The sequence below is a fragment of the Ambystoma mexicanum genome, chromosome 4p, assembly GCF_040938575.1.
Source record: "Ambystoma mexicanum isolate Mex_15411 chromosome 4p, UKY_AmexF1_1, whole genome shotgun sequence".
Lineage (NCBI taxonomy): Eukaryota > Metazoa > Chordata > Amphibia > Caudata > Ambystomatidae > Ambystoma > Ambystoma mexicanum.
The window spans coordinates 25,355,419-25,380,897 of record NC_090927.1 but is presented as its reverse complement, the minus strand read 5'-3'; the positions used below and the strand labels follow the sequence as shown (position 1 = coordinate 25,380,897).

At 45.9% G+C, this 25,479-nt stretch overlaps 1 protein-coding gene across 1 annotated transcript in view; it reads left to right on the top strand.

Annotated features, from left to right (window-relative positions):
• Nucleotides 1-3,682: 3,682 nt before the first annotated feature.
• Nucleotides 3,683-25,479, top strand: part of LOC138452700 (olfactory receptor 2G3-like) — a 103,708-nt gene continuing 81,911 nt past the window's right edge. The window contains exon 1 of the mRNA XM_069605047.1: nucleotides 3,683-3,758. Coding sequence (XP_069461148.1) covers nucleotides 3,683-3,758 — 76 coding nt within the window. The remainder of the gene's footprint in view (nucleotides 3,759-25,479) is intronic.

Below are 25,479 nucleotides of genomic sequence, written 5' to 3'. Positions count from 1 at the left end.
AGAACTCCTCATTGTTGGCACCACAGCAAATCTTAACAAATTGGGCCATCTCTACTCTAATTTCATGATAGACAACAATAACATAAAAGTAGCCAAGGAAGATACAATTCTTGGTTTCTACCTAGACTCTACTCTCACTTTAAAAAAACAAGTAAATTCTACACCTGTAAGCTAATCAGAGCAGCTAAGCCATTCCTCATGCCTAATAATTGCATTACTTTAGCAAGAGCTCTGGTCTTATCTAAATTGGATTATTTCAATGCCCTTTACATAGGGAGTAATAAATACATTACCAACAAGATCCAGATCTTACAAAACAACGCTCTGAGAGCAGCTCATAGCATTCCGCAGAAAGCCCACATATCTGACCTCAGAAGATCCAATAACTGGCTTTCCATAAAAGACAAAATCTTCCTTCAATCGGCCTCCTTGATTTATAAATGCCTACACAAGGCTGCCCCACTGTTCCTTACCACCAGATTCTTGAGACAATCCACTCACCGCCCTTCTAGAACAGCTACTGCCAACTTACTTCAAATGCCTAGATGTAAACGTATGAAGACAGGTGGCAGTAGCTTCCCGGTACAAAGCTGCCCAAAAATGGAATTCACTCCCACCCCCTTCAAGGGAAGATATGCCCTACCTACACTTTCGATCCAACCTTATCCACTGGATCAAGGAACATGATATCTGACTCCTCACTACTCTGTGATCATACTGCTGTTCGCTTTTACTGTATAATAACTGCTGTCTGATGTTCCCCTCCACTACATGTTCTTCTGTATGTTAACCTCAGCAATGCTTTTAATATATTGTAATGTAATGCACAGCACTGCAACCTATGCTGAACAATCCTCTTTTGCTTCCTGCGCCCTAAAACCCCTTGGTCTGGCATGCATTATAAATAAATAAACAAACAAACAAACAAATAAGCAAGTGTTGAATGGAAGATCATCACAGGCTATCCGCGACCACAGGTTGGAGCAGGAATAGGACCAAGCGAGGCTGGAGACAGTGTCATGGAAGGAGGGAGCAGGTGTGGTGATGAGGATTGTCTCTGTGTGCAGCACATGGTTTGTATGCCGTCTGCATAACAACAAGCACGTATCAGTCCAACATCACATGGTTCACACATGGCAGTCATGTCAATGTAGTCTGAACTGGCAGACAATCAGAACACATCACCTATGCAACATACACATTGCCTGGACACCCACGCATCACCACTCACCGGACATTGCCTCATACATTGGCAGGTCTCCCATGCCTTGGATCTTCTCCACTGCAATGAAATCACTAGTGATCTCCTCATGTCCAGTCACCAGAGTAGAGGCATACTTGGCAGCCAGTTTATCTTTTGCTCAACGTCGGAAGTCATTCCAACGCTTCAAGACATCACCATCTGTGCATCTCTCATAGCCCAAGGCACTAATACAGTCCGCAAGGCACTGCCAGTGGGCCGTACGCTGAGAAGGCTTATGTACGCTCCCTGCCTGCACCAGCATGTCATGACCGTGTTCCAACACATAGCCCATGAGCATGTCCAGTTCCTGATCACAGAAACTCCTCTTTCTCGACGTGTGGGACTCCTGTGCTGTGTCTGGGGTCTCAGCCTGTACCGCTATAGCATGCTTCTGCTTCTTGTGAGGTGGTGCAGATCCTGAGTGGCTTGTACCACTCGGGTCAGTAGGGGATGGAGTAGTGGTGGACTGGACTATGGCATCAGCCACTAATGTAACAACAGAAGGTCGGCTTGCAGGTATTGGTACCTGTGTGCTGTTGCCAGGACCCTGTGCCGCACGTGTCTTGGCCTTAGTGACAAAGGAATTGGCCCCTGAGTAACATTGGGCCAGTACCAATCCAGTCCTGGCTGGGTGACCCTGAGCCAGCGTGGCAGTTACTACAGCTGCCCCTGAAGCTTCCTGACCCTGGCCGGTGTGGACAGCAGATGACACTGCTGCTCTGGATCCCAAGGTGCTGGTGCCAGGAGCTTACACAGCACGTGTCTTGGCCTTCCGGACATGGAAATCAGCCATTGAGTCACTCTGTCCCTGGGCCGTGATCACCACAGTCCTGGCTGGGTGACCCTGAGCCAGGGTGGTGGTTGACCCAGCTGCCCCTGCAGCTTCTACACCCTGGCAGCTCTGGACAGCAGATGACACTGCTGGTCCAGGACCCCAGGTGCTGGGGGCATGAGCATCAGCTGCTTCTCCCCGACCCTGTTGGGTGGGGGGGATAGCTCTCCCTGCACAGCCCTGGACACCTCGGACACCTTGCCCACCTCGCCCACCTCATCCACCTTGGCCACCTCAGCCACCTGAGCCACGTTGGCCACCTCTGTCAGGTCGCCCACCTTTTCCTCCCTTCCCACTTGTTGCCCTCCCAGTCATGGCACTGATGGACTAGTGCAATGGGAGGTGCAGCTAACAATTGTCCTAGTCATTTGGAGTGAGGGGGCAGGGTACATGATGTAAAACGTACCACTGTGCTCCAGCAAGGCTCTGTGTGACCCCTGGCAAAAAAATAATGGGTCGCGCAACGCTCAGGCACCCCAAAAACAAAAATCAATGTGTACACTACCCCTCGGTAGCCCATGTGTGAAGAAAAAAACATCCTGCAGTACGCTGTGGTACCCAGCAACACAAAAAATGCATATGCGAGTTACACGTAGGGTACCATGACCTCGAAATGGGGTACGCGACACACAGGGGCAACCACAGTATGAAAAATGTGTGCACGACTAACCATCTGCCTCATAGAATGAAAAGAAACACGCACGCGTGTGCGCGTAGGCAACTCCCTTGCCAAAACAAGAAGTATGCACTGCCACAGTAGTGAACTATTTGTGTGTGACCCCTCCAAACTATGAAGTTCATGCATCTGTCCCACGAAAAGCACATACATTGCACTGTTGTCCTATGCAGACCTTTAACCCGATACTGAATGGCAATGCCCAACGTCCAGCTGTGTCACGTAACTTACACGCTTAGGGCCTTTCCTCTGATTCTGCGCTAATGCGCTGTTTCCGCATGTGCAGAGTCACTCTGTTTCTGGCTGGCCACGCAAAGAACACGGAAGACCCACGCTCCTGCCTACCAGCCAATTTATCCACCTCCAACTGCCCCGAGCAGCCTCCTACAAGCCATCTGCTGCTGCCTGACCGCTCTGTGTGCCTGCTGCCCACGTGACCTGCATTCTTGTGCATGCTCTGAAGCCATTGCCAGTGATCCTGTCATTGTGACCACCTCTGCTGATCCTGAAGACTCCTGACTGCCATACCATTGCTCCAGAGCCCAGCCCCAGGACCACCTTGACCCCCCCTACCTGTCTCGGGGGTTGCCATGTCCGAACCAACACCATCTGAGGCAAGTGGCAACCCCCGGCAGAGAGGCAGAGGGCTGTCAGCTTCTCTTCAACAGAAGTTGGCACCATGGTAGAGCAAGTCCTGGGGCATTATGATGCCCTCTTCCCTGGATCATCGCAAGTCGGCAATGAAGGACGGGGGAAGATCTGGGCGGACATTGTGGGTTGAATCAATGCAGAAGGGGTGGCACCCCGCAACTACCAACATGTCCATAAGCGCAGGGAGGACTTCAAGTCCAGGACCCTCAACAAGGCCCGGCACCTCCACAAGGCTGGGGCTGACCAAGTGGGGTCCTGGGGCTGGTTGACCACCGACAAAATGAGGGTCCTGGAGAGCTTCTATCCAGCACTGCACACCCAGGTCATGGAGATGGAGCTCCGTCTGGAGTCGACTGGTAAGTGTCCATGTGTTCTTGTCCATCATAGTGCATGTGCATGTTGACGTGTAGTTGGTGTCTGTGTGGAAATGCATGATGCGTGCATGCATGTCACAATGTGCACAAGTTTGCATCTCTGTGTGTGGATTGTGTCATGCCAGAGGTGTGACACATATGCATTCGGCAACATCATGGACATGCATGGTGTACATGTGCATGTGTATGAGAAGTGAGTGTGTGAGTGGCAAACACTCCATGATGTCTGTGACTTTTTGCTTTTCCATGTGTGATTGCCTCATGCTGCCAATTTGACCTCGAGTGCTCTCTGACGTGATGGCTCCATGGCCTGCTTCATGACTGTCAGGTGCTGTGTGTGAGTGAGATGTGTATGTGCCATGATGTGTGTGAGGTGCATGCACAATTTGGAGGTTCTGGCAGTGCCTTGTCAAAGGATGTGAATGCCTTATGTTAATGACAGACATGATTGTGCATGTGTGTGAATGGCACTTCCCTGTGTGTAGTGGACGGTGATGATGGTTGTGACCTTTGACAGTGCCGCTGATGTACTTTTGCATTGTGACAAACACACATATGTCCAGTACCCTGATGTATGTGTTCTGTGTTTCCCTATCCACAGAGACGATGGAAGAAGAGGGCGGAGAAGGCGCTGTTTAGCACCGCAGCAGGGATGCCTCCACCGAGCATACTCCCAGGCACTGTCATCTTCTGGGAGCGAGTTTACTGGTGCAGCGTCTGAGTCAACGGCTGCAGCTGCTGAGGGTAGGTCCAAGAGTGTGAAGGTGGTGGAGGACTACTCAGCAGTGGGAGGGACAGGTGAGCCTGCACAGGGGCAAGACACTGTGAAAGAAAGTGGGGAGGCATCCAGGTTGACGGGGGAGGGAGAGGAGGAGGAGGCCACATCAGCCCAGCCCATAGGGCACACTGGGGGTGATGACGTATGCTTGACTGCTGCAGTCCAGGGTCAGGGGCTGGAGGCAGTGCAGGTCGCTGTGGAGGGGCCTGTGCCTTATCCTATCCCTGGTACTGCAACTGCAGCAGTATGCACCTGTGGTCATGCCCAATTCTGTACCGGTCCACAGGTGGTGGTCGCTTCCACACAGACGGAAAGACAATGCCTGTGGATGTCTCCATTCGATACAGGGTGGAACCTATGCTAGCCGGTATCATGGGGTGGGTAGACTCTGTTCATGATGATGTGTAGGCTTCCAATCGGGCTCTTGCATGTCATCATGAGGAAGTCTGCCATCTCGTGAACTGGCTGGCACATTTCCATGGGTGCATGGACTAGCCACTTATCTGACCCCCTTCTTGTCTGCTTCCTCTGTGCACCAGTCGTCCTCCCTGCTGTCTTCTGGCCCAGATACCACCAGGGCCCCCTGTGCCACTGTCTTAACCCTGGCAGACAGTCTGGTGGAGACCACATCCCTGCCTGGATCGGGAGTGGACGGAGGATCAGCAGATGTGGACACCACGGAGATCCATCCGACAACAGGACATGTGGCAAGGGTGGAGGAGCAGGCAACATGCAGTAGGGCACATCCACGACAGCCCCGGAGGTGCAGGCATCAGGATTTTCGGTGGCAGCAGGCTCAACATCAGAGGTGACAAGTCTCGGGCTATCAACATCAGAGGGGCAGGTATCGGCCATCAGGCAGGAGGGAAACGTGGACCTTACAACAAGGATGTCTTCCTTGTTGGGGCGAATTGGACAGCAGATCAGAGCACAGCAGCAGCGGGCACAGGGGGCACGACGCACCATCACCAGGGTGGAGAACAACCTGCGTTGGGCGGTGAGGCGGGTTTGAGTTCCTCGAGGAGTCTCACAGGGAGTTTGAAAGGAGCATGTTGGAGTCCCAGCAGGCCCTCGAGGGGAGAGCACAGGCCCGCCTAGGAGAAATCGACGCAGAGTTCGATGATGTCCTGGCCGAAACTCTTGAGGGAAATGGTGAGTCGAAGGACTAGCCACTGCCTTTGTCTATAGTTATTTAGGTGTAGGTTTCATTTGTTTATTCCCTTTTTTTGGAGTTCATGGACTTTGCTCCACATCTTGTACATAGTTCTTCCTTCATGGAGTTCTGATGGATGCTCATAAATGCTTTGGGATCATGGACCCTGGATCTTTGTATATAGTTGGATATTTCTTTTATAAAAATTGTTTTCATCCCATTGTTTTAGGAAAGAGGCTTTCACTTTGCATTTGATTCATGATGATTTTACTGGTTGTATTTTTCAGAGCGTGACTTTTATACATGTTCATTAATATATTTGTATACGTTCAAATCCAAGTGGTGTCTGCTTTCAATGGTTTGGTGCATGTTTTACTCTCCCTTGACTCTGTTACATGTCCCTGCTGTTGAACAATGGTGTTAATATTTCTGCAAACATGCATGCATGTGTGATTTTGGGATTCCCATACCATGGGGCATGTACTGAGGAGCAGGACCAATGGATTGGTGTTGAGGTGCACCGTGGGGGTGCAGCGTGTGGTGGTATTTTAGTGGGCATATGCTACATGATTGAATGTTGGGCCAATGTGTTGGGGGGTGTTAGGGAGAAATCTCCAGAATGGCTAATTTCACTTACCTACTCCCTCAGCAGCTTTGCTGGATTTCTAGGACTTTTTTTCCACCTGGTAAGAGTGTGAGCCTTTTTTCCCACTGTTAAATGTGTTTTGCTGTGTGTTTTACATTTTGTGTTCATAGACTATGGAGTCTCACCTACTCCATAGGCATCATCTTTTTACTGTGTGTCACACAGCACCTTTAGTGCAGTGACACAGGGTTGTCTTTTTACATAGAGTACTGGAGAGAGTTAATAGTTATCACTTTTTGTCTGTCTCTCATGGAACATTATTTCATTCCCCTTTCTTTAGGATTTGGCTGGTGACAGTGGTATCTAACCTATTTTTCCTACAGTGGTCTATGTAAATAGCTTTGGTACTGTTTTAGGCTAAGTTAGTAGCCTTGAACTTAAATACGCTGGACCCCATTTACTTTTATTAGGTTCCAGCTGGGTTTATTCACCATTTCTGTTTGTAAAGGTCTTTGTCGTGTTTTACTCTGCATGCCAAACCAGGTGTGATTCCTTTGCTCGCCGTCATTTGGTGGGCTTCTCCACAGAAGCCTCCTTAGGTGCCTGAATGTCTGAGGGAGACAGGATGTGAGTGAGGGTTTTGAGACTCCCTGCACAGGGTCTCCTTGGAGACCCATGTCATACTCTGTATGATTGGCTGTGGTGACTTTCCCGCCAGGAGAGCCACCCTGCTGTGTGATTGACAGCCAGGCTGTGTGAATGGCAGTAAACTGCATAAAAAGCAGGTCTCTGGGACTGAGAAGGTGGTGTCACCACTGGATCGAGAGAACCAAAGAGAAGCTGAGGGAAGAGGACCACTACCATGACTGAACCTCTCGGTAAAGCCCTGCTGCGGGTCCGGATCTCCAAACTTCGATGACAGAGAAAATCTGCAAGGAATATTCTTCCCTTGAGCTGGTGGGACCAACCAGTTTGCCAAACTCCAAGCCAGGCCTCCCTCCTCTGGTCGAATTTGTTGTGCACAGCTACAGTGAACCGGATAGCCAGGAGGACTGGGCCCTGCTTGGGTTTTAAGGAGTGCACCTTTTATTCATCGCTTTGCTCTGCTGCTGGTTTCTTCCCTGGGCAGTGCAGGACCCCCCAGTCTTCCTCCTTCGTGTCAGTCCGACAGTCGCTTCAGGAACCGTGAGCCTGCAGGATCTTCCAGGAACGTCTGCCTCAGCTACAGCATTCTTCTGCTCTAAAGGTACTGTGCAAACCCGGTTGTTTGTTCTGTACAACCATGGTGAAAGTGTTTGAAATCTTTTGCCAATCCGAGGGCTTGTCCTTCTCTACTCTTTTAAGTAACTTTTCTTCCGACCAACTTCATTTCGATCTCTTGGCAAAGACTTAACCGCGAACTACGCTGAACTGTGTGATTCTCTGCAAAGACTCAGAACCATAGACATTGGTCCAGGCCTATTGAATTGAATCCTCATTGTAGCAAGTCTTTTCTAGATTGCCCTGCCTACTTACTTGTTGGTGCTGCTTAATTGTGAATAACCTTGTCTTTCTCTCCCTTTTAAATTACTGGAGTGTCATTTTACTCACACTTCATTTTGAGCTAAATTTGTCCAGAATTCATTGAGTGTTGTGTGGTGTATTAAGATTGTGATTTTCTGCTGCTTTACTTTAGTGATCTGTTTTACAAATCATGTGTAAATAAATGTATATTCTTTTACTCAGAAACCTTGAGTCAGTGTTTGCTTGAACCATGGTAATTACTGTCCTTTGTGTATACTGCTCACTTTACTCTTGAGATAAGTCTGGCTGCTCAGCGATCGCAACCATTTTACTGTGTAGTACAGGCTTGTACCAAAGGTGAATTTGTACTGCCACTTGTAGTCTTAATTGTGTGAGGTGTTCCCAAAGGGTACTGCATCTGATTCTGCCTAACACTGTGTACAGTGGTGAGGATCAAGTATAGTGATTACACTTAGTGTGCTGCTATTACCTTGGATCAACTAACCACAAGGCTAAACATCACTAAAAAGCAATTTTAATCATGTCTGATATGGAAAGCTACAGTCAGGACCCCCTCCTTATTTACACTGTTGATTATCTGAAAAATCTATGTGGAGATAGGAATCTCTCTGTTAAAGGCAAAAAGTCTGAATTAATTGAAAGGTTGTTAGAGAAACAAAGTCTGGAGAGTGGGTCTGAAATACCTACCCCCCAGCAAATGTGGCAAATGATGAGAATGATAATGTGTTTGTTATTATGGATGAGTGGATACCTGGTCGGAAGCAGCTGTGTGTTCTCGTGTCTGTGCTTGTGATACATTCTACAGTGTGGCTTGACTTGGTGGTTCTTTGCCCCTAGGTTCTTTCCTCTAGTGTGTACGAGGAACACAAGTGTGTATGAGGAACGAGCCGTGGGCCGCGGGCTAGAAAGAAATGCCTCAGTGCTTGGACGTCTGAATCCTGGACCCTGGACCCCTGAGCCCCCTGTCACCCCCTGTGACCTCTCGAGAAGGGGAGTGCTTGGCGGAACTTGCGGAACTTGCGGAACTTGCGGAACTTGCGGAACTTGTGGCTGGACACTGCTGGGCACTACCAGACTCTGCCATTGGCGCTGCCTATTTACTGCCTACCCAGCTGAGCGGCAAAGTTTTACATGCACTCCGAGTGAAGCGGTGAGGCAGTTAGCTGCAGAGTTACACAGTGAGTGGGGTGCCAGTGAGAAACTGCGGGGCACAAGAAGCCTTACCATTGTGTTCCCGTGACTCATTAATCTCGTGGCGGTGACTCAGGGGTTACCTTTGATTAATATTTATCACGGTGCACATTTAAATATATCCTACAAAATTGGTGCACACATAGTCTGGGCAACAGCAAAACTACCTGTGTCTTCTTAAGTGATCTGCTGTACCCCATGATCACTAGCTCTGTGCTCTGACTCAGCTGAGCATTGGTGAAGTCCGGCAGAGTCTAGGGCTGATACTGTTTCCTGCTGATTGGTCCTGGGGAGGGGCACACACCGAGGAAGCACCGTAGAAGCACTGCTTTGCTGAGGCGTTCGGTGCAAAGTGCTTCCTCTGATCTATCCTTTTTTACACTCTTTTTGTCTATGTGCAGGGCCTTATATTTATTTCTTTACTCCTGTTGTGTACTCTGATTTGTTTGGCTGCTGCCACAGTATGGCAGACAAAAGAGTAAGAATGTACACTCTTCGTATGGACATGCCATGCTCTGCATGATTGCGTGCATTGTGCGATTCTCCAAATGCAGAAGGACTACCTCATACTCCAAAGTCCTCCCGTCTATTCACCAAAGGCTGCCACTTGGACAAATGAGCTGGTAGAAAATGCAGCCGCTCTAATACTCCTGCTGGTGATATTCACGATTTTCGGTTTGAAATCTCGCGCCCCTCTCGACCTTTGGCACAGATGCCGCCTTTAATGAACTTAAGTGTCTCTAATGCTGAAGCGCAGCCAATACTCATTAATCAAGAATGCATTGTTACAGATCCTCCTTTAATGAGTTGATGTCAATATCGGACTCGAATGTTAATAGTAAGGCTGACAAATTGCTTTGTAACATTTCGCTTTCTGACACTATGATTCTACAAAATACAGGAAATGTTGTTCCTTTGCTAAATGAGCATGAAAGTGTTATTCAAAATGTTGATGATGCTGTTATAGATCTACACTCATCAAATTCCTGCTTCTCGGCCAGGGAAGATGCCCATGACCTCTCTAAATCTCCCGTATTATTTCAGAAAGTAAGTCCTTCAGAATCAGACATCTCAATCTCTTTTATTCCGCCTACCTCAAGAAGGCCGCCTCTGGAAATTTCTGCCGTAATGTCTGGCTCATTATCAAAGAAATCTCCTAATATCACTCTCAAAGTCATGAACATAGCTTTGATGTCCCTGGCTAAATTATTTGAATCTCTTGATGGCAAAGTAAATTCCATTGCAAACAGTCTCATGGAAACTGCCATTTGGCAGAAGTCAATCACAGATTCCTCAACGGCAGGCACTTGATGGCAGAGACGCCTCCCTGATAACAATGCTGATCCCCAAGGCTACTCCCTTGGTTAAAACGGTAAACAAATTTTCTCGAATCCAGTCTGAGATGTGTTCCTCTGATAAGGCTACTCAACGTTTCATGGTTTTGGTTCCTTTTGTTGATGGCATAATTCGAGAGATACCGACTAAGGTTGCACCGGGAGTACCGTTGTCCACTCCGGTGGTTGTCACTGACTCAACAGTAGTAAACATTGAACAACCTCTTAAGGAGGCCGACACCATTTTTTCTAAAAAATCTAAAAAAGCTTCGATGAACGTATCCAATCCTGGGTCGGAACATAACTTGAAACAGAAAAAAAAAAGAAAATTCTAAAGGAGTGGGGTCCAATGCTCCGACGAAACAATTCTTCAAATCAATTACCAAGCCAGCCAGATGCTCAATGATAGCCTCTAGTGCCATAACAAAAAAATATTCTAATTTGGCACAAGAAAAGAACATTTCAAAAAATGGGTCCATAAACATTCAGCCGATCCCAACGCATTCCCCATTGGATGACCTGGTTCAGGCTGTTGAAGAACTTGAAGTAGGTCCTGAGGATCTGCCTCTTGAGGTACATGCCTTACTGCCACATAAGGTAGCAGCTTTGAATAGCTCTAAAACCTCAGACTTGATGCATAACACGCAAGAGCTAAGGAAAGCTGTCGATGATTACATGTGCCAATTTAATCATGCGCTAGCTGTGATTCATCCATTGACACAGCCTGCACTAGCTAGACCGAAAATGCCTTTGTAGGGGTGTCAAGTTGAATCCAGACAAGGGATGGCTCCTCCTATAGATGATAAGAATAATATAGCTGTGGAGAGCATGCCATTAATATCCAAATTTCTCCCTATTTCAAGTGAATACACAGGATAATATCCGGTCCTCTATGAAAGATTGGTTAATATCTTTAACTATGGAACAGAAGGCCCTTAAGACCTCGATGAAATCTCTTCTCCAAGGCTCTGACTCTGATCCCTTAATCTCTTTAGATCGGAAGTCGAGTGCCAAGTGTGTTACATTTAAAATTCCAGCAGAGGCCAAGAAATCAAACCCCTCTTTCGAAGAATCTCAGGGTAGAAAGGAGGCCTCAGAACCAATAAGCGATAAAAACAAAAAGCCTCTGCAACCTTATTCAATATTCATAAGCTGTCGTGGTGGCTCATACCCGGTATTCATTATGAATAGAAAGAGCATTATGGCGTTATTCTCTGATATTCCAGCACTGGAAGATATTGCATAGAGACATTGAGCAGGTGGAATTTCCTGTTAGAAAGGATTGAACAGTGTCCTGTCTTTGGATAAGATAACGTGCTATTCTTAATATCATTTGGTCAGCAAGATCATCCCTTTTTGAGCTTGGCTTTAGATTAACGCCTACTTTTAGTGAAATCCCTCTAATCAAGGTCTCACAGCAGCCTGAAAAAGTTGAATGTTCAGGAACTTGTCCCCCAGGTATAACACACGATAATGTGCCTATTGTTAACAAATGTTGCTGTTGCCATAATCTGTAACTAGGTCCAGATGAGCATTGCCCCCTGACATATAAAATAGCTTTTTTGTGCTGGAACACCAGGGGCCACAAACATTTATTAAATAATGCAAATTGTATCCTAATGAACTATGATTTACTTCTTCTACAAGAAACTTGACAATTGTCTGCTCCATCCTGGGACAATCATCAAGTCTATTTGGTACCGGCATTGAATGGTCAAAGAGGTCTAGCAACCATTTTCAATATTGCTTCCATGTCCAGTCTAGAAGTTCTTCATTCACCAAACTCATTTATGAATGTACTGTGATTCTGATTCAGTCAATTAAATGTGCAGTTATAAATGTATACTGGAATCCCGTGGCGATCTCAACCTCTTCCTTTTTCAAGGACCTCAATTAATTCACTCATGGAAAAGATTGCAGTTATTTTTGATATTTCACTCATTATTCTAGTTGGTGATTTGAACATTCATTTAATTGAGCCGTCCAACAAGAAGAACTCTGAACGGGCCACTTTCTGGCTTCATTTTATAGAATCATGGGATCTGATCATGTTGAATGGAGCTTTTAAAAGTGACACTCCTCCTTCCCATATGTGGTCAAGTGGGTCACATAAGGCTATTTTTGATTATGTATATGTTGATAGAGCTCTATTTGATCAGATCTCTGGGTTTTCCATCCTCCCCTCCTCATTTAGTGACCATTCAATGTTATCCGCCAAAATGGTGATCCACGCTCAACGTAAACCACAGTTTCGGCAGCGACACTTGGGAGTCCTGGCCATAAATGCCCCGCCCAATAGACTGCGTTGGATCATTCTCTCGTTGGAGGCATTCAACCAAGATCTAGTGGAGGACCATCACCTGCTCTTAGAGCAGGGGTTTAATACCCTGGAATATTGCCACAAAATTTACTTATTTGCCTCTTTGGCCGTTGCCAAAGGCAATTTATCCAATAAAGACCATCCAACCCATGTTTTTGACCAATCTATTAGACTCAGGAAGTCTCTCTTTCGCAGACAAAAAAGGCAGATTCTGCTTCCTCCAGCTCACTATCGTGAACCATGCCTACGCAAGTTGAAGACTTCCTATACTCTCAGTCCTGAATTCATTGCTCTAGAAAAGATGAGGCTTGAATTGAAATTCAAATGTATAAATGTTCAAACTGAAAAAAAACATCAAGAACTTAAGCTCAGAGAAATGGAGCTGAATCATGCCTTAGAAATGAAAAGGTTGTCTTTGGAAAATGCTTCTCTCCCAGAGACCATGTACACCTAAAAGAAATTGTTGGTATGTATGAGGCTAAGCTTGATATTTTGGATTGGTTGGCAATGTTTGAATATAACCATGGGATTCAAGACATTACAGGGAATCAGTTGCTTCCTTGGTTCTTCTCTATACTACCCATTGTTGCATCTGATGTTGTGATGGAGTTGGGGGAGGTGGATAGGATGGATTATGAGTGTGTGAAGCTAGCTTTAATTGCTAGATTTCAGAAGACCCCTTCCCAGTACCTTAAGAGGGTTAGGACCCTAAAAAAGCATGATGGTACCCCTTGGGCTACCTGGGTATGTGAACTTAGATGTTTGGGTAAAGGGTTACAGAGTGAACACTTATGAATGTATGAGAAATCTTGTTATGTTGGAGCCAATTTATGATGCCTGCTCTCCTGAGCTCACACAGCACTTGGCTAATTTTAAGCAGATAGATCCCAAGAAGTTAGCTAAGGCTGCTGACCTGTGGGTTGCCAACAGGGCTACTCACTAGGATTCTGGGGCAACTCAGAAGAAGGATGAGGGAAAGCAGCCAAAGAAAGATAACGAGGAGAATTCTAATACCGCCAATCAAAAAGAGGGCCCCAAACAGCAACATAAGGGTAAACCACAAGGGAAACCGAATCAGGTTTCCAGCTAGTGTACCATCTGGACCCAAAACAGATGGAGGTTGGAACACGCCCCCAGTCATCAAAACATTTGGGAAATATTTTTGTGGGTCAACGGACCATGTGAAAGAGGATCCCAGATTTAATGGTAAACCTTCAGCGGTCCACACTGTCTCCTTAGCCTCCTCCCCAGAGGAAGAGGTACCTATGGCAAGTGAAAACTTTCACCTACTGACTGATGAACCCATGAGAGTCTCAGATCGTGTTTCATTAGTGTCCCTGGGCTTGTGGGATTGTGGGAACAACAGAATTTAGATGTCTATAATTCCATCCCAGATAATAGTAAAGAGTATTTATAAAGATAGTGTTCTAGCACCCCCAGGCCTCCCAGTAAAAGGAAACAGTAGCTCACTAGGCCTGCAAGGGAGAGGACCTTAAGAGGCTCTCCAGAGGAGTTGATAGAAGAAAATATCACTCCCATTCCACAGGACTTACTAACTGCTATTTCAGGAAAGAAAGAGGCAAAGGGGAAACCCAAGACCTCCAAGAAGAAAGCAAATAGCACCCCTGTGCTTCCAACAAGGATATCCCCAAGATTGTCCAAAGTCACACCTGTGACTCCTCCACCTGCTGAGGCTGAGTGTAAGGTACAACCCTGTGTGGTTGATCCAGTCTCTGAAGAGTCAGTTCTGGAAGAAGACATAACTTTAGTTGGAGATCTGGACCCTGTTGACCATCCTGAGCTGCAGTCTTTACTGGCAGAAGGTGGACCCAACAGGGCAGACTTCAGCAGAGGACAAAGAGAGTGTCCTAATCTTGAAGGTCTTCGACTACAGCCAGCTACTCAGCTCGATGGGCAAGAACTTGGGAAGCATAGGTTGCACTCGGAAGATGGCCTCTTCTACAGTGAACCGACAGAGTCTATCCCTGGGAACTGCAGAGTGCCCCTAGAAAACAGACTCCCGTTCCTATAGTTGGCCCACGAGATACCTTTGGCTTGTCATTTGTGTTTCAAAAAGACCAAGGAAAGGCTCTCGTTATACTTCTACTGGCCTAAAATGGGTTCAGAAGTTAACAGATTCTGTAGGAGCTGTCACACTTGCAAAACCTCTGGCAAGCGTAGAGCCAAGCATGTGGCACCCTTGGTGCCTCTCCCAGTGGTGGGAGTCCCTTTTGAGATGGTAGACTATCCCCTTGACCCTCCCACATCTTCAGGAAACAGGTTTATCCTGTTTGTAGTAGACCATGCTACTAGGTATCCTGAAGCAATACCTACGAGGACTGTTATGGCTCAGGCTGTGGCTAAGGCTCTACTTGGTATTTTTACCAGAGTAGGGTTTCCTAAGGAAGTGATATCTGACAGTGGATGCTATTTATGTCCCACTACATGCAAGCCATGTGGAAAAATTATGGTGTCACTTACAAGTTCTCTACAAACTACCATCCGCAGACAAATGGACTGGTAGAGAGGTTTAATCGTAATATGAAGTGCATGATAGGTGCTTTAGAGAACCCCTTAAAAGAAACTGAGACCTTCTAGTGCCATGCCTTCTCTTTGCTTATAGAGAAGTCCCTCAGGAGGGAGTTGATACAGTCCCTTTGAACTTCTCTATGGCCATCCAGTCAGAGGTCCATTGGCCCTGGTCAATAAGGGGTTGGAGAGTGCTCCTCCGCCCAAGCCAGTCAGAGTGACTGATTATGTGATAGGTCTCCAGAGGAGAATGTCACACATGATGGCAGAAGCTAGTGATAACTTAAAAGCAGATCAGGCTCTGGTCAAACATTGGCATGACCAGATGGCCAACATGGTTGAGTTTACTCAAGACCAGCTTGTACTAGTTATGGTGCCAACAAGGCAGAGGGCCTTGCAGGACAAATGGATATGACCCTTCAAGGTAGTGGGCAAACTTGGAGAGGTGACCTATCTGGTGGATTTAGGCAGACCTAAGGAGGCTCCCAGAGTCTTTCACACCAATCGTTTGAAGGCATATGTCTCAAGACCAGAAGTGGGAGCTTTGCTTCTAGCTTCAGCTCAAGAGGAGGAGGAGAGTGAACCTCTACCTGACCTTCTCAGAGGCAAACCTTTGGATGCGAACATAGAAGGAGTTCATCTCTCTTCTAATCTGACATCTGAACAACAGGTTGAGTACACATTTCTTTAAAATCAGTTTGCCTCCCTGTTTTCACTTTCACAGGCATGCCCCCTTGGGGCCAGCATGATATTCTCACTGGTGACTGTTTACCTGTGAAAAGTAGGGGTTACAGAATGTCAGAACATGTAAGATCCCACATAAAGGAAGAGGTCAACATGATGCTTGATCTCGGGGTTATAGAGCCATTTACAAGTCCATGGTCTAGTCCAGTTGTTCTTGTACCAAAGGCAGGATCCAAGGAGTTGAGATTCTGTGTGGACTATAGAGCTCTAAATGCAGTCACTAAGACTGATGCTCATCGTTTACCAAGGACAGAGGAACTGGTGGATAAACTTGGTGCAGCCAAGTACCTAAGTACATTTGATCTGACATCAGGCTATTGGCAAATAGCCCTGACAAACCATGTCAAGGAGCAAACTGCATTTTCAACCCCAGCCAGACTCTACCAGTTTAAGAATATACCTTTTGGATTACAGAATGCACCTGCTACATTCCAAAGGATGGTCAATCGAGTTCTGAATGGGATGGAGGACAGCTGCATGGCATACTTTGATGACATGGCAGCGTCCAGCCGTAGTTGGAAAGAACATATTGATTAGTTAATATATGTTTTGCAGGCTCTTGAGCAGGCCCATCTGACCATAAAGGCAAGCAAATGTCAAATTGGTCAGAGCAAAATAGTCTACCTTGGTCATGAGGTAGGAGGAGGTGAAATAAGGCCATTGCCTAGCAAAGTACAAGCTGTACAAAACTGGGCCACCCCTACTACTCAAATCCAAGTGAGAGACTTCCTAGGTCTGAATGGGTACTATGGGAATTTCATTAAGAACTATGGGTCCATAGCTTATCCTTTGAATGCAGTCTCCTCTCCAAATTCCCTAAAAAGGTTAGATGGAATGAGGAGTGCACTCAAGCCTTTGAAAACCTGAAGTAAGCCCTTTGTCAAGCTCCAGTCCTAAGAGCTCCTGATTATCACCAACCCTTCATTGTGCAGACAGATGCCTCCAATCCAGGTATAGGTGCAGGCCATAGTCAACTAGATGAGAAAGGTAGTGAGTACCCCATTTGCTTCATCAGTAGGAAACTGAAGGAACCAGAAACAAGGTGGGCAACCATAGAGCGTGAATGTTTTGCCATTGTTTGGTCTCTGAAGAAGTTTAGACCATACTAGTTTTGTGATTCAGACAACAGTCCACCAGCCCATGAGATGGATAATGCAAATGAAAGGGGAAAACTCAAAACTACAAAGATGTTCAATCTGCCTGCAAGGGTTTGATTTCACCATTGAGCACAGGTCAAGATGTCACCACCAAAATGCTGATGGTCTCTCTAGGATGTTTTTAACAAAAAGGAGTGGATTAAATCCTCCTGTCCCTTAGTCTGGGGAGAGGGGGGGCAGTGTTAGGAAGAATTCTCCAGAATGGCTAATTTCTCTTACCTACTGAGTCCCTCAGCAGCTTTGCTGGATTTCTAGGATTTTGTTTTTCACCTGGTAAGAGTGTAAGTCTTTTTTCCCACTCTTACGTGTGTTTTGCTGTGTTTTTTACATTTTGTGTTCATAGACTATGGAGTCTCACCTATTCCATAGGCATCATCTTTTTACTGTTTGTCACACACCTTTAGTGCAGTGACACAGGGTTGTCTTTTTCAGAACTACAAAATAACGACGTACCTGCTCTAACATGTTATGTTTTCTTTTACCACAGAGATTGAAACAACTCCTACAAAACTCCTACATTGGATATACCATACACAAAAACGGCATAGGCCCGCAACAATAGAAACAGTAAGTCTAAAATTATTGGTGTCATACTACTTTATAATCTGCAAATTGTAATCTGTGCACATATTTCAGCAATCCACATACCAATATCACAATGTTCAATGCATAGCTATATTATTCTGTGCTGCTTGTACCGACAGCCTACACTCTTGACTGCATACCCTACAGTCCACGGCCTCCAGCCATGCACTCAATACTGTAGATCCTGGCCACAACCACCATAGCATACTACAAGCATGCATGCAAACATATACCCACTTACCACAAACCAGAAACATAACACAGCCACTTTAGTTCACAAATGATTCCAGTACGTCCACTCAATGGACAAACTCTTTGCTGAATGCCCTCTTTACCCAATCCTCTAATGACTGGCCACAATCAATACATTATAGTACAGTAACCTACCGAATAATCTGCACAGTCACCACAACCCAAATACGAAATGCATCCATATCTCATACATAACTGTCCTAGACTCGGTAAGATTTGGCTCCTCGCATGTAACTGGCATCGTTTACCCATTAGTTCACGTTTCTTCTTATGTACACCATTTGACTGGAATGGGTAGAACACACAATAGAGTGGACCACATGGTGCAGACCTCGGTAAACATATTTGAAAGTCTGCTATAGGCCTTAACATTTTAAACTTCTCCTTTACTCTTTTAGCATGTAATGCAAACACAATTTGAAAACCAGACCCTACTTACAATCTTTTGAAGAGTTGTAAAGTAATTTATTGTGTTTAGTGGATGAGGGTGCCAAATATGTCCGTGCCCAAAGATGGTAAACTGCTTAACATATCTCTGCCACCGATGTATACTCAGCCGTCTCACACACACTATCCCAACATACACCGTTGATTCGTAATACACTGCACATATATTTATAACAAAGGGGTCGTAACAGTGGAATTGTATTTTTTATCATCCGTCCAATCAATGCACCATGTTTAAGCTACCATCATTTCTCCATGCACCTCATACTAACTTATACATAACCACAATACTCACATTGCAAAATGCATGACAAAATTCTAACAATTTCCAGGCTCAATGATTTTTTTACTCGCATTGTGCCCAGAAATCGAAACCCACCATGCCTCTCTTGCAACAAGACAAACGCTTATTATAAAATGGCCTTGACCGCTACGCATGAATTGCTGCAAGGACAGACATTGCACGAAATTAAGAAAAAAAGCAAAGATAACTTACGCCACAGTAACAGCGGACATTTACCGCTAAGGTAGTCTGCAACTGTTCAATACGGTGTACAGAGGAATTTCCCGTCTTCAAAGTCTAACCATGGATTTTGGAGAAATTATGTAAGTAGAAGTTTACTTTGTTCATGTGCACTGTACTGGGTTTTTTAACAGTAGTGTTGTATGCATTGTTACAGAGCCATCTCTCTGAGATTCAACCTAAGTGAGTGCTATGATTGTTGGTCATTTGGTTCACATCGAACTCCAGCCCATTCTAACCTATACCTAGAGCAGAACACTGCAATGAAAGCAACTCCTGCTCTCAAATAGGAGACTGTGTGTTTGATTGTGTGCGTAAAGATTGGCAGCATTGTCCTTATAATTAACTTTCGAACACTTCAGAGTTATATGCTACCTTATTATATTTAAATAAATAACATCCAGAGGTGCATATAACACTCACCCGGCAGACAAACGGCGACAGTTGTTGTTGTACTGTGGAATATCTTGCCAAAACAGATCATGCATTGTCCTGCAATGGTAGCGGTTCCCCAGGAACATTTTTTTGTTTTGAAAGTTTCTTTGGGCTCACACAGCGGGGACGTGGTGTGGGTCTGACAACACTCACTGGCACTGAAATAATTAGCAAAAAGAAAAATAATCAAATGCGGGGGTGTTGGCAACGTTTGAAAGACAAAGCACATGAGTGTAGCCATGTAAGGAGAGTGACACTTACAAAACAGACAGCAAGCCTTTGGGTGAACACCCGACGCAAGTCAATAACACGCATTAGCTCCATGGAGACAACCAACTCGACTGTTCATGTATGCATGTGCGAAAGAATGCGCACCATCCAGTTTACGTATAGAAGCAAAAATCTTTTGTAGTACTGCTTAATGTGTCTACATTTCCATATACAGCTATAGAAATGATAAGGAAGTCCCTGCAATATCAGAATGTACCCACCAAAGTTCAAAATGAAGGAGTATTGGGCACGAAGCACTATAGCCATTGTTGCCCTGGCTTTACCTTTTTTTGATACTTTCATTAACACGTGCGTTGCTGCAGTTTACAATTCAACTTGCACATTCATATAAGGGCCCCATATAAAAGGTTTGTTGAAGTTGCTGTCAGTTATGCACCCCAACTGTTCCACTCTCACCTATAAAGGGGGTGTTACTGGGACCATATAAATAGCCGCCTGCATTCTATATGCCCATCCTGGAAGGCGTTCTATGTGCCCAGTCTTGCTTTGATGCCCTGTGGCCAACCTAGACCGTACTCGTTTAGGCACAACCTGCAGTACCTCCTACTTGGGCTGCACACTCTAGCTCGTGTTTGTTATACCTAACCTGGCCAGCGCTATATATGTCCTTTGTTACCTGGGTATTTGTATTTGCCCAGCCTCAACTCAAATCAGTCTTGTTTAGCTTCTAGGAGTACATATTATTTCACAGCAAAAGTTGCACACTGAATTGCTTTTATGGACTCTCAAATTTGTTCCATCAACCATGATCAGATTGATGATTTGCCCAGAATTACACACTTTGTTTAAGTAGAAAAAGCATGAGTGACCACATAACTTCACAGATATACTTCATATCAGTGTGTGCTAATGGTTGGGAGGCAAACGGTAAATAATTGGTTTTCTAGCAAATCATATAATACAGTAATTTGACAGTATATACATTGTTGTATACATTGGTATAAAAACAGGTGAAGCAAAACAATGTGGTTATGCATTCATTTTGGGCTGCTGGATAGAGGTTTTCCCGTGTAAAGATAGAGAATCCTATAGTGTAGTATATGAATGGACATTTTATTAATAATATGTAACAGCACTATACTGTGTGCACACTCCTTTAATTGCATCTGTGATGTTTAATAATATTTCACGAGTATGGGGTAAGGACACTGGCACCTGTAATAAAGTCAATGGTACATAAAGAAAGGGCACCTTTGAGCATTTGACCGCACTTATGTCCACCCACCCTAAGCTCCACCTCCATGTTCTGCCCACCTAGGGCCCTTTGCCACATGCTTCTCACTGAGCCCTTGGCCTTTAATCTGCCACTGATACCTTCTACCTTACTGCCCATGTCACACCTTCCATATGCCAGCAGATGGATTCTGAAACAAGCACTTCAAGATTACCATAAGCGGTGTGTTTTCGCTCATTGTGATCTGGGACGATCGCTATAGCCCTATATGTCCATTTGCATTTCCGGCAATTAGAAGCAACATGCAAACATTCATGTTGTAAGAAACAACAGAAACAAGAACATACTCCTTTTCAAATCCATAAAAAAACATTTGTTTTTGTGAGGCACAGCTCCACCTCACTGATGATGCCCAACACGGCTGAAACACGTGTATGGGGTTGCTGTTGGTACTCTTGTTCAGAGGACAATTGCCATAGCATTTCGGTGCTGGACTGCCCATGTGGGCGGGACAAAGACTGATATGCAAATGGAAATTTCCCATCTGTGAAAGGTACAGTGAGTTAAAGTGTGGCTGTGGACTCTAGAGTGGGTACCTTCCCATAGAACAGGCAATTGTTGCCATGTTCGTTCCCATAGAGTGATGCCCATGACTATTTTTTGATTGTTTAAGGGACTTAGATTTAGTCACCCTAAGTTTCCTAGGGTCATCCAGATGTGTACCCCTTGCTTACTCTGCTCAGAGGGGCACAGCTCCACCTCATTAATGAGGCCCAACAAGGATGAAACAAGTGTATGGGGTTGATGTTGATACTATTGTTCAGAAGGGTATTGCCATAGCATTTCGGTGCTGGACTGCCCATGTGGGCGGGACAAAGACTGATATGCAAATGAGAATTTCCCATCTGTGAAAGGTACAGTGAGTTAAAGTGTGGCTGTGGACTCTAGAGTGGGTACCTTCCCATAGAACAGGCAATTGTTGCCATGTTCGTTCCCATAGAGTGATGCCCATGACTATTTTTTGATTGTTTAAGGGACTTAGGTTTAGTCACCCTAAATTTCCTAGGGTCATCCAGATGTGTACCCCTTGCTTACTCTGCTCAGAGAGGCACAGCTCCACCTCATTGATGAGGTCCAACAAGGCTGAAACACATGTATGGGGTTGCTGTTGTTACTCTTGCTCAGAGGGGAATTGCAATAGCATTTCGGTGCTGGAATCCTCATGTGGGCGGGACGAAGACTGATATGCAAATGGGTATTTCCCGTCTGCGAAAGGTAAAGTGAGCTAAAGTGTGGCTGCGGACTCTCGAGTGGGTACCTTCCCAAATAACAGGTCAATGGGGCGTGTTAGTTCTCGCAGAGGGGCACCTATGGACTATTTTTTGATGGCTTAGTTATCTTGTGTCCTCAACCCATGATGCTAGGTGCTGCTGGATCACCTTCACACAGATTTTTCCCGTGGCATCCAGCAACAAAATGGGTTGGTAATTGCTGGGGTCTGCCCTGACCCCCTTCTTGAATATCGGGACTATCACTGCTGATGTCCAAGTCTCGGGAACCCAGTCTTGGGAAATGATTGCTTTAAATAGCCTTGTGAGCACTGGGGCCCAGACAGTTATTTCACACTTATACTGGTCGACAGGGACTCTGTCTGGCTTAGGTGCCTTTCCCTCCTTCTCTGCACCAATGGCCCGAGCAACTTCTTCGACTGAGAAGATTAGCTTCTTAGCAGGATCTATTCGCAAGGATATAGCTATGGAAGAAGCACTCAAAGGGGACATCTGGACAGCTCTGGGTCAGTAACTATACAGGTTCTCAAAATGGGTGTGCCTCCTAATCGGATTTATACTTTTCGGTATAATGACATCACCCTTTAAGTCAGAGTCGGTGTTCAACCTCCAGAAGCCTATGCTGTTTTTCACCTCTGTACACTCTTGGATGGCTAGCCATTGGTCCTGTATGTACCGGGCCTTTTTGGCACCTAAAAGTGACTTACAGGAACTTCGCATTGCTTGGAGAAGGGCCCTGTCCAGCACTCTCCCCCCTTTCATATATGCATTTTGGGTCCTCTTGGCTAATGAACAGTCCCAGTCAAACCAGGCAATCCGCTTCTTGGCCCCTTGCCTAATTCGGTTTACTGGGGCAGATAACAGCTGCCTCATTCATTCCTGGATTGCTACGAAACTCAAGCATATGTGTTTGGAGGAGGTGCAAATGAGTTTAATTTGTCGCAGGATTTTACCATAAAATGTTTGTCCCGCTAGTTCCAGTTTTAGATTCAACCATTTTATTGAGCGTTATGCATTGTCATGAACTGTAATAACCGTACCTCTGTCCACCGTCCACGGGCAAGCTTCAGCGGGATTTTTAAGGGAAAGTATCATTGGTCTATGATCGCTTTCCAATCGATCCAGGACCTCAAAGCCCACAACCCTATGCTGGCCTTTACCCAAGACCAGGACATAGTCAATTCGAGATGAGCCTTAAGGGCCACAATGGGTGAGTTTTGCTGGTGGATCGGTTACAAACTGTCCATTACAGCACCTCAGGCCGAGATTATGACGGCTTCTAACTACTTCCAGGGTCTCTGTGTGCGGCCCCCCCAGTGGGAGTCGCCCTTACATCACGAATAGCCCAGGGCTCATCTTCATCATCCCAGAGACCTTCCAGTGATCTGGGGAGTTCCAATGAGGTATTAAAATCTCCAAGGATCATGATGAAAGTAGGACCCTTGTTGGAAGGCCCCAAGCAGTCTACTATATCACACAAAGCCAGTACTGCATTAGTGGGTGTGCTGAACTTCAGCCTTTTGTAAACAATAAAAACAAATGCGGTTTCCTTATTAGGTAAGGCCAATTCCACCAGTAATAAATCTTCGGAGTTAGTGGGTATCTGTCATGATGCCTAACCCCGGAGCACCAGGCCAGACCCAGCACCTCCGGGAGCAGGCATCATGCCCCCGGGTAAAAGCCCAGCGGCCGGCCCCTTATAGGGACCTCTTTGGACCCTGTCCTGGAGCCTTTGGCACCAGGCTCATGTTGGACATCAGTCCTGGCGCCATAGGCGCCAGGCTCATAAAGGAAAGTGTTTGGTGCACTTACCTGATGCAGACCATGCTGCATACTCACCTGATGCAGACCATACTGCATGAAGACCCAAGCCAAATGAGGCTTAGAAGGGACTATTTTACTGAAGGGACTATTTTGTTACTTGGGTGGGGCTGTGGAAGAATACTTACCTAGGACTTCTTCCAAGGCTATTTAAGCCACGCCCGGACAGCCACACGTGCTTCGCGTTGTTCTGCATCCCAGCAGCTGAACGCTCACCGTGTCTGCTCCTGCACCTGGACTTCAGCCACGCCCGCCTCGAACCTGGAACACCTGTAAGGAAAGAAGAGAAGAAAAGGTGAAAACCAAGAACTTATTCAAACTTCTTACCTTCATCCGGAATCTTCACGCCAGCATTCTTGAAGAAAGACTTCCATTTAAAAGCATTGCGTTGCTCGCTGCGGCACCGCGCTTCACTCACCTGTCCTCGAGACATCTCCCGGCTCCATCGCGGCTGTCAGCACTGGTCGCCACATCTCTGCATCTAGGGGAGAGAAGAAGAGACAAAAGGTGAGCAGAGGGAACAATGGAGGAAAGCCAAATTTTCAGCCATAATAATTACCGGCTTTTCTTGGTGAACCATTCCACATTTCGGGTCGGCACCGCTTCGTTGGCAGGTACTGCACCCCGGCCCCTATGGGGAAAGGACAAAAGACATTACTGGGGAATTATAAAGACATTTAGAGGGGTCGCCCTCATCACTGACTAACCTGATTTTACCATCAGCAATTTAACCCCTCAACGCATCGCCTTTGTTCTGCACCTGAAATAAAGGACAGATCACAGGTTAGGAAGACAACATAAAAAGAGGCTCACACTTGAACTTTTGAATCTTTATACTTACGGCATATCGCTCAGACAAGTCAAGTGGATTTTGCCAGCGCCATTCTGAAAACCAGTGAAGTAACTGGAAAAACGCGCGCCCCTGCACCAGAAGCAGGATGGAGAGTTCATCCTTCCAAACCATAAGGTGAGCTTAAACCGGGGGTTTTGGAAGAAGTCAGAGAAGAACGAAGGTGGTTAGGGGGGAGCAAGCACACTATTCTGCAGACAGTTAATCCCCTTTCTCATCTGCAGAAGGATATTCCTACGGGCCAGACAAGCAAGATTTGGGGGTCCTGTTCAATCGGTGGTCCGAGTTCTGCGCATCACGCTTGAAGAGGCCACAGCAACCCAGACTAGACCAGAGCCTCCGTGATAGACATTATTCTAACTTAAAGTTGATATGTTGCAATAATGTGTTATAAAAACTACCCAGTGGTAAATCTTGGGAAACGTAGTACTAACAACCTTTTAATATAAAATAATGCTCAAATTCTATGTTGTGTTGGAACATTGGTTGAACATTCTCGATCATCTGTATGTGGAGTCATCAAAGATTGTATCACTGGTAGACACACTACATTTCCCATGATTCCCAATTACTCATCAAAGAACAGCATAGAGTCATTTGATGAGATACCACCTGAACATAAATTGTTCAGTAAAGCATCAATGTGTTTTATATCCCTACTTGCTCTACTTGCCCCTGGCTTACAAACAGCTGAAAATGCCAAGTGGTTGCAGATACGCA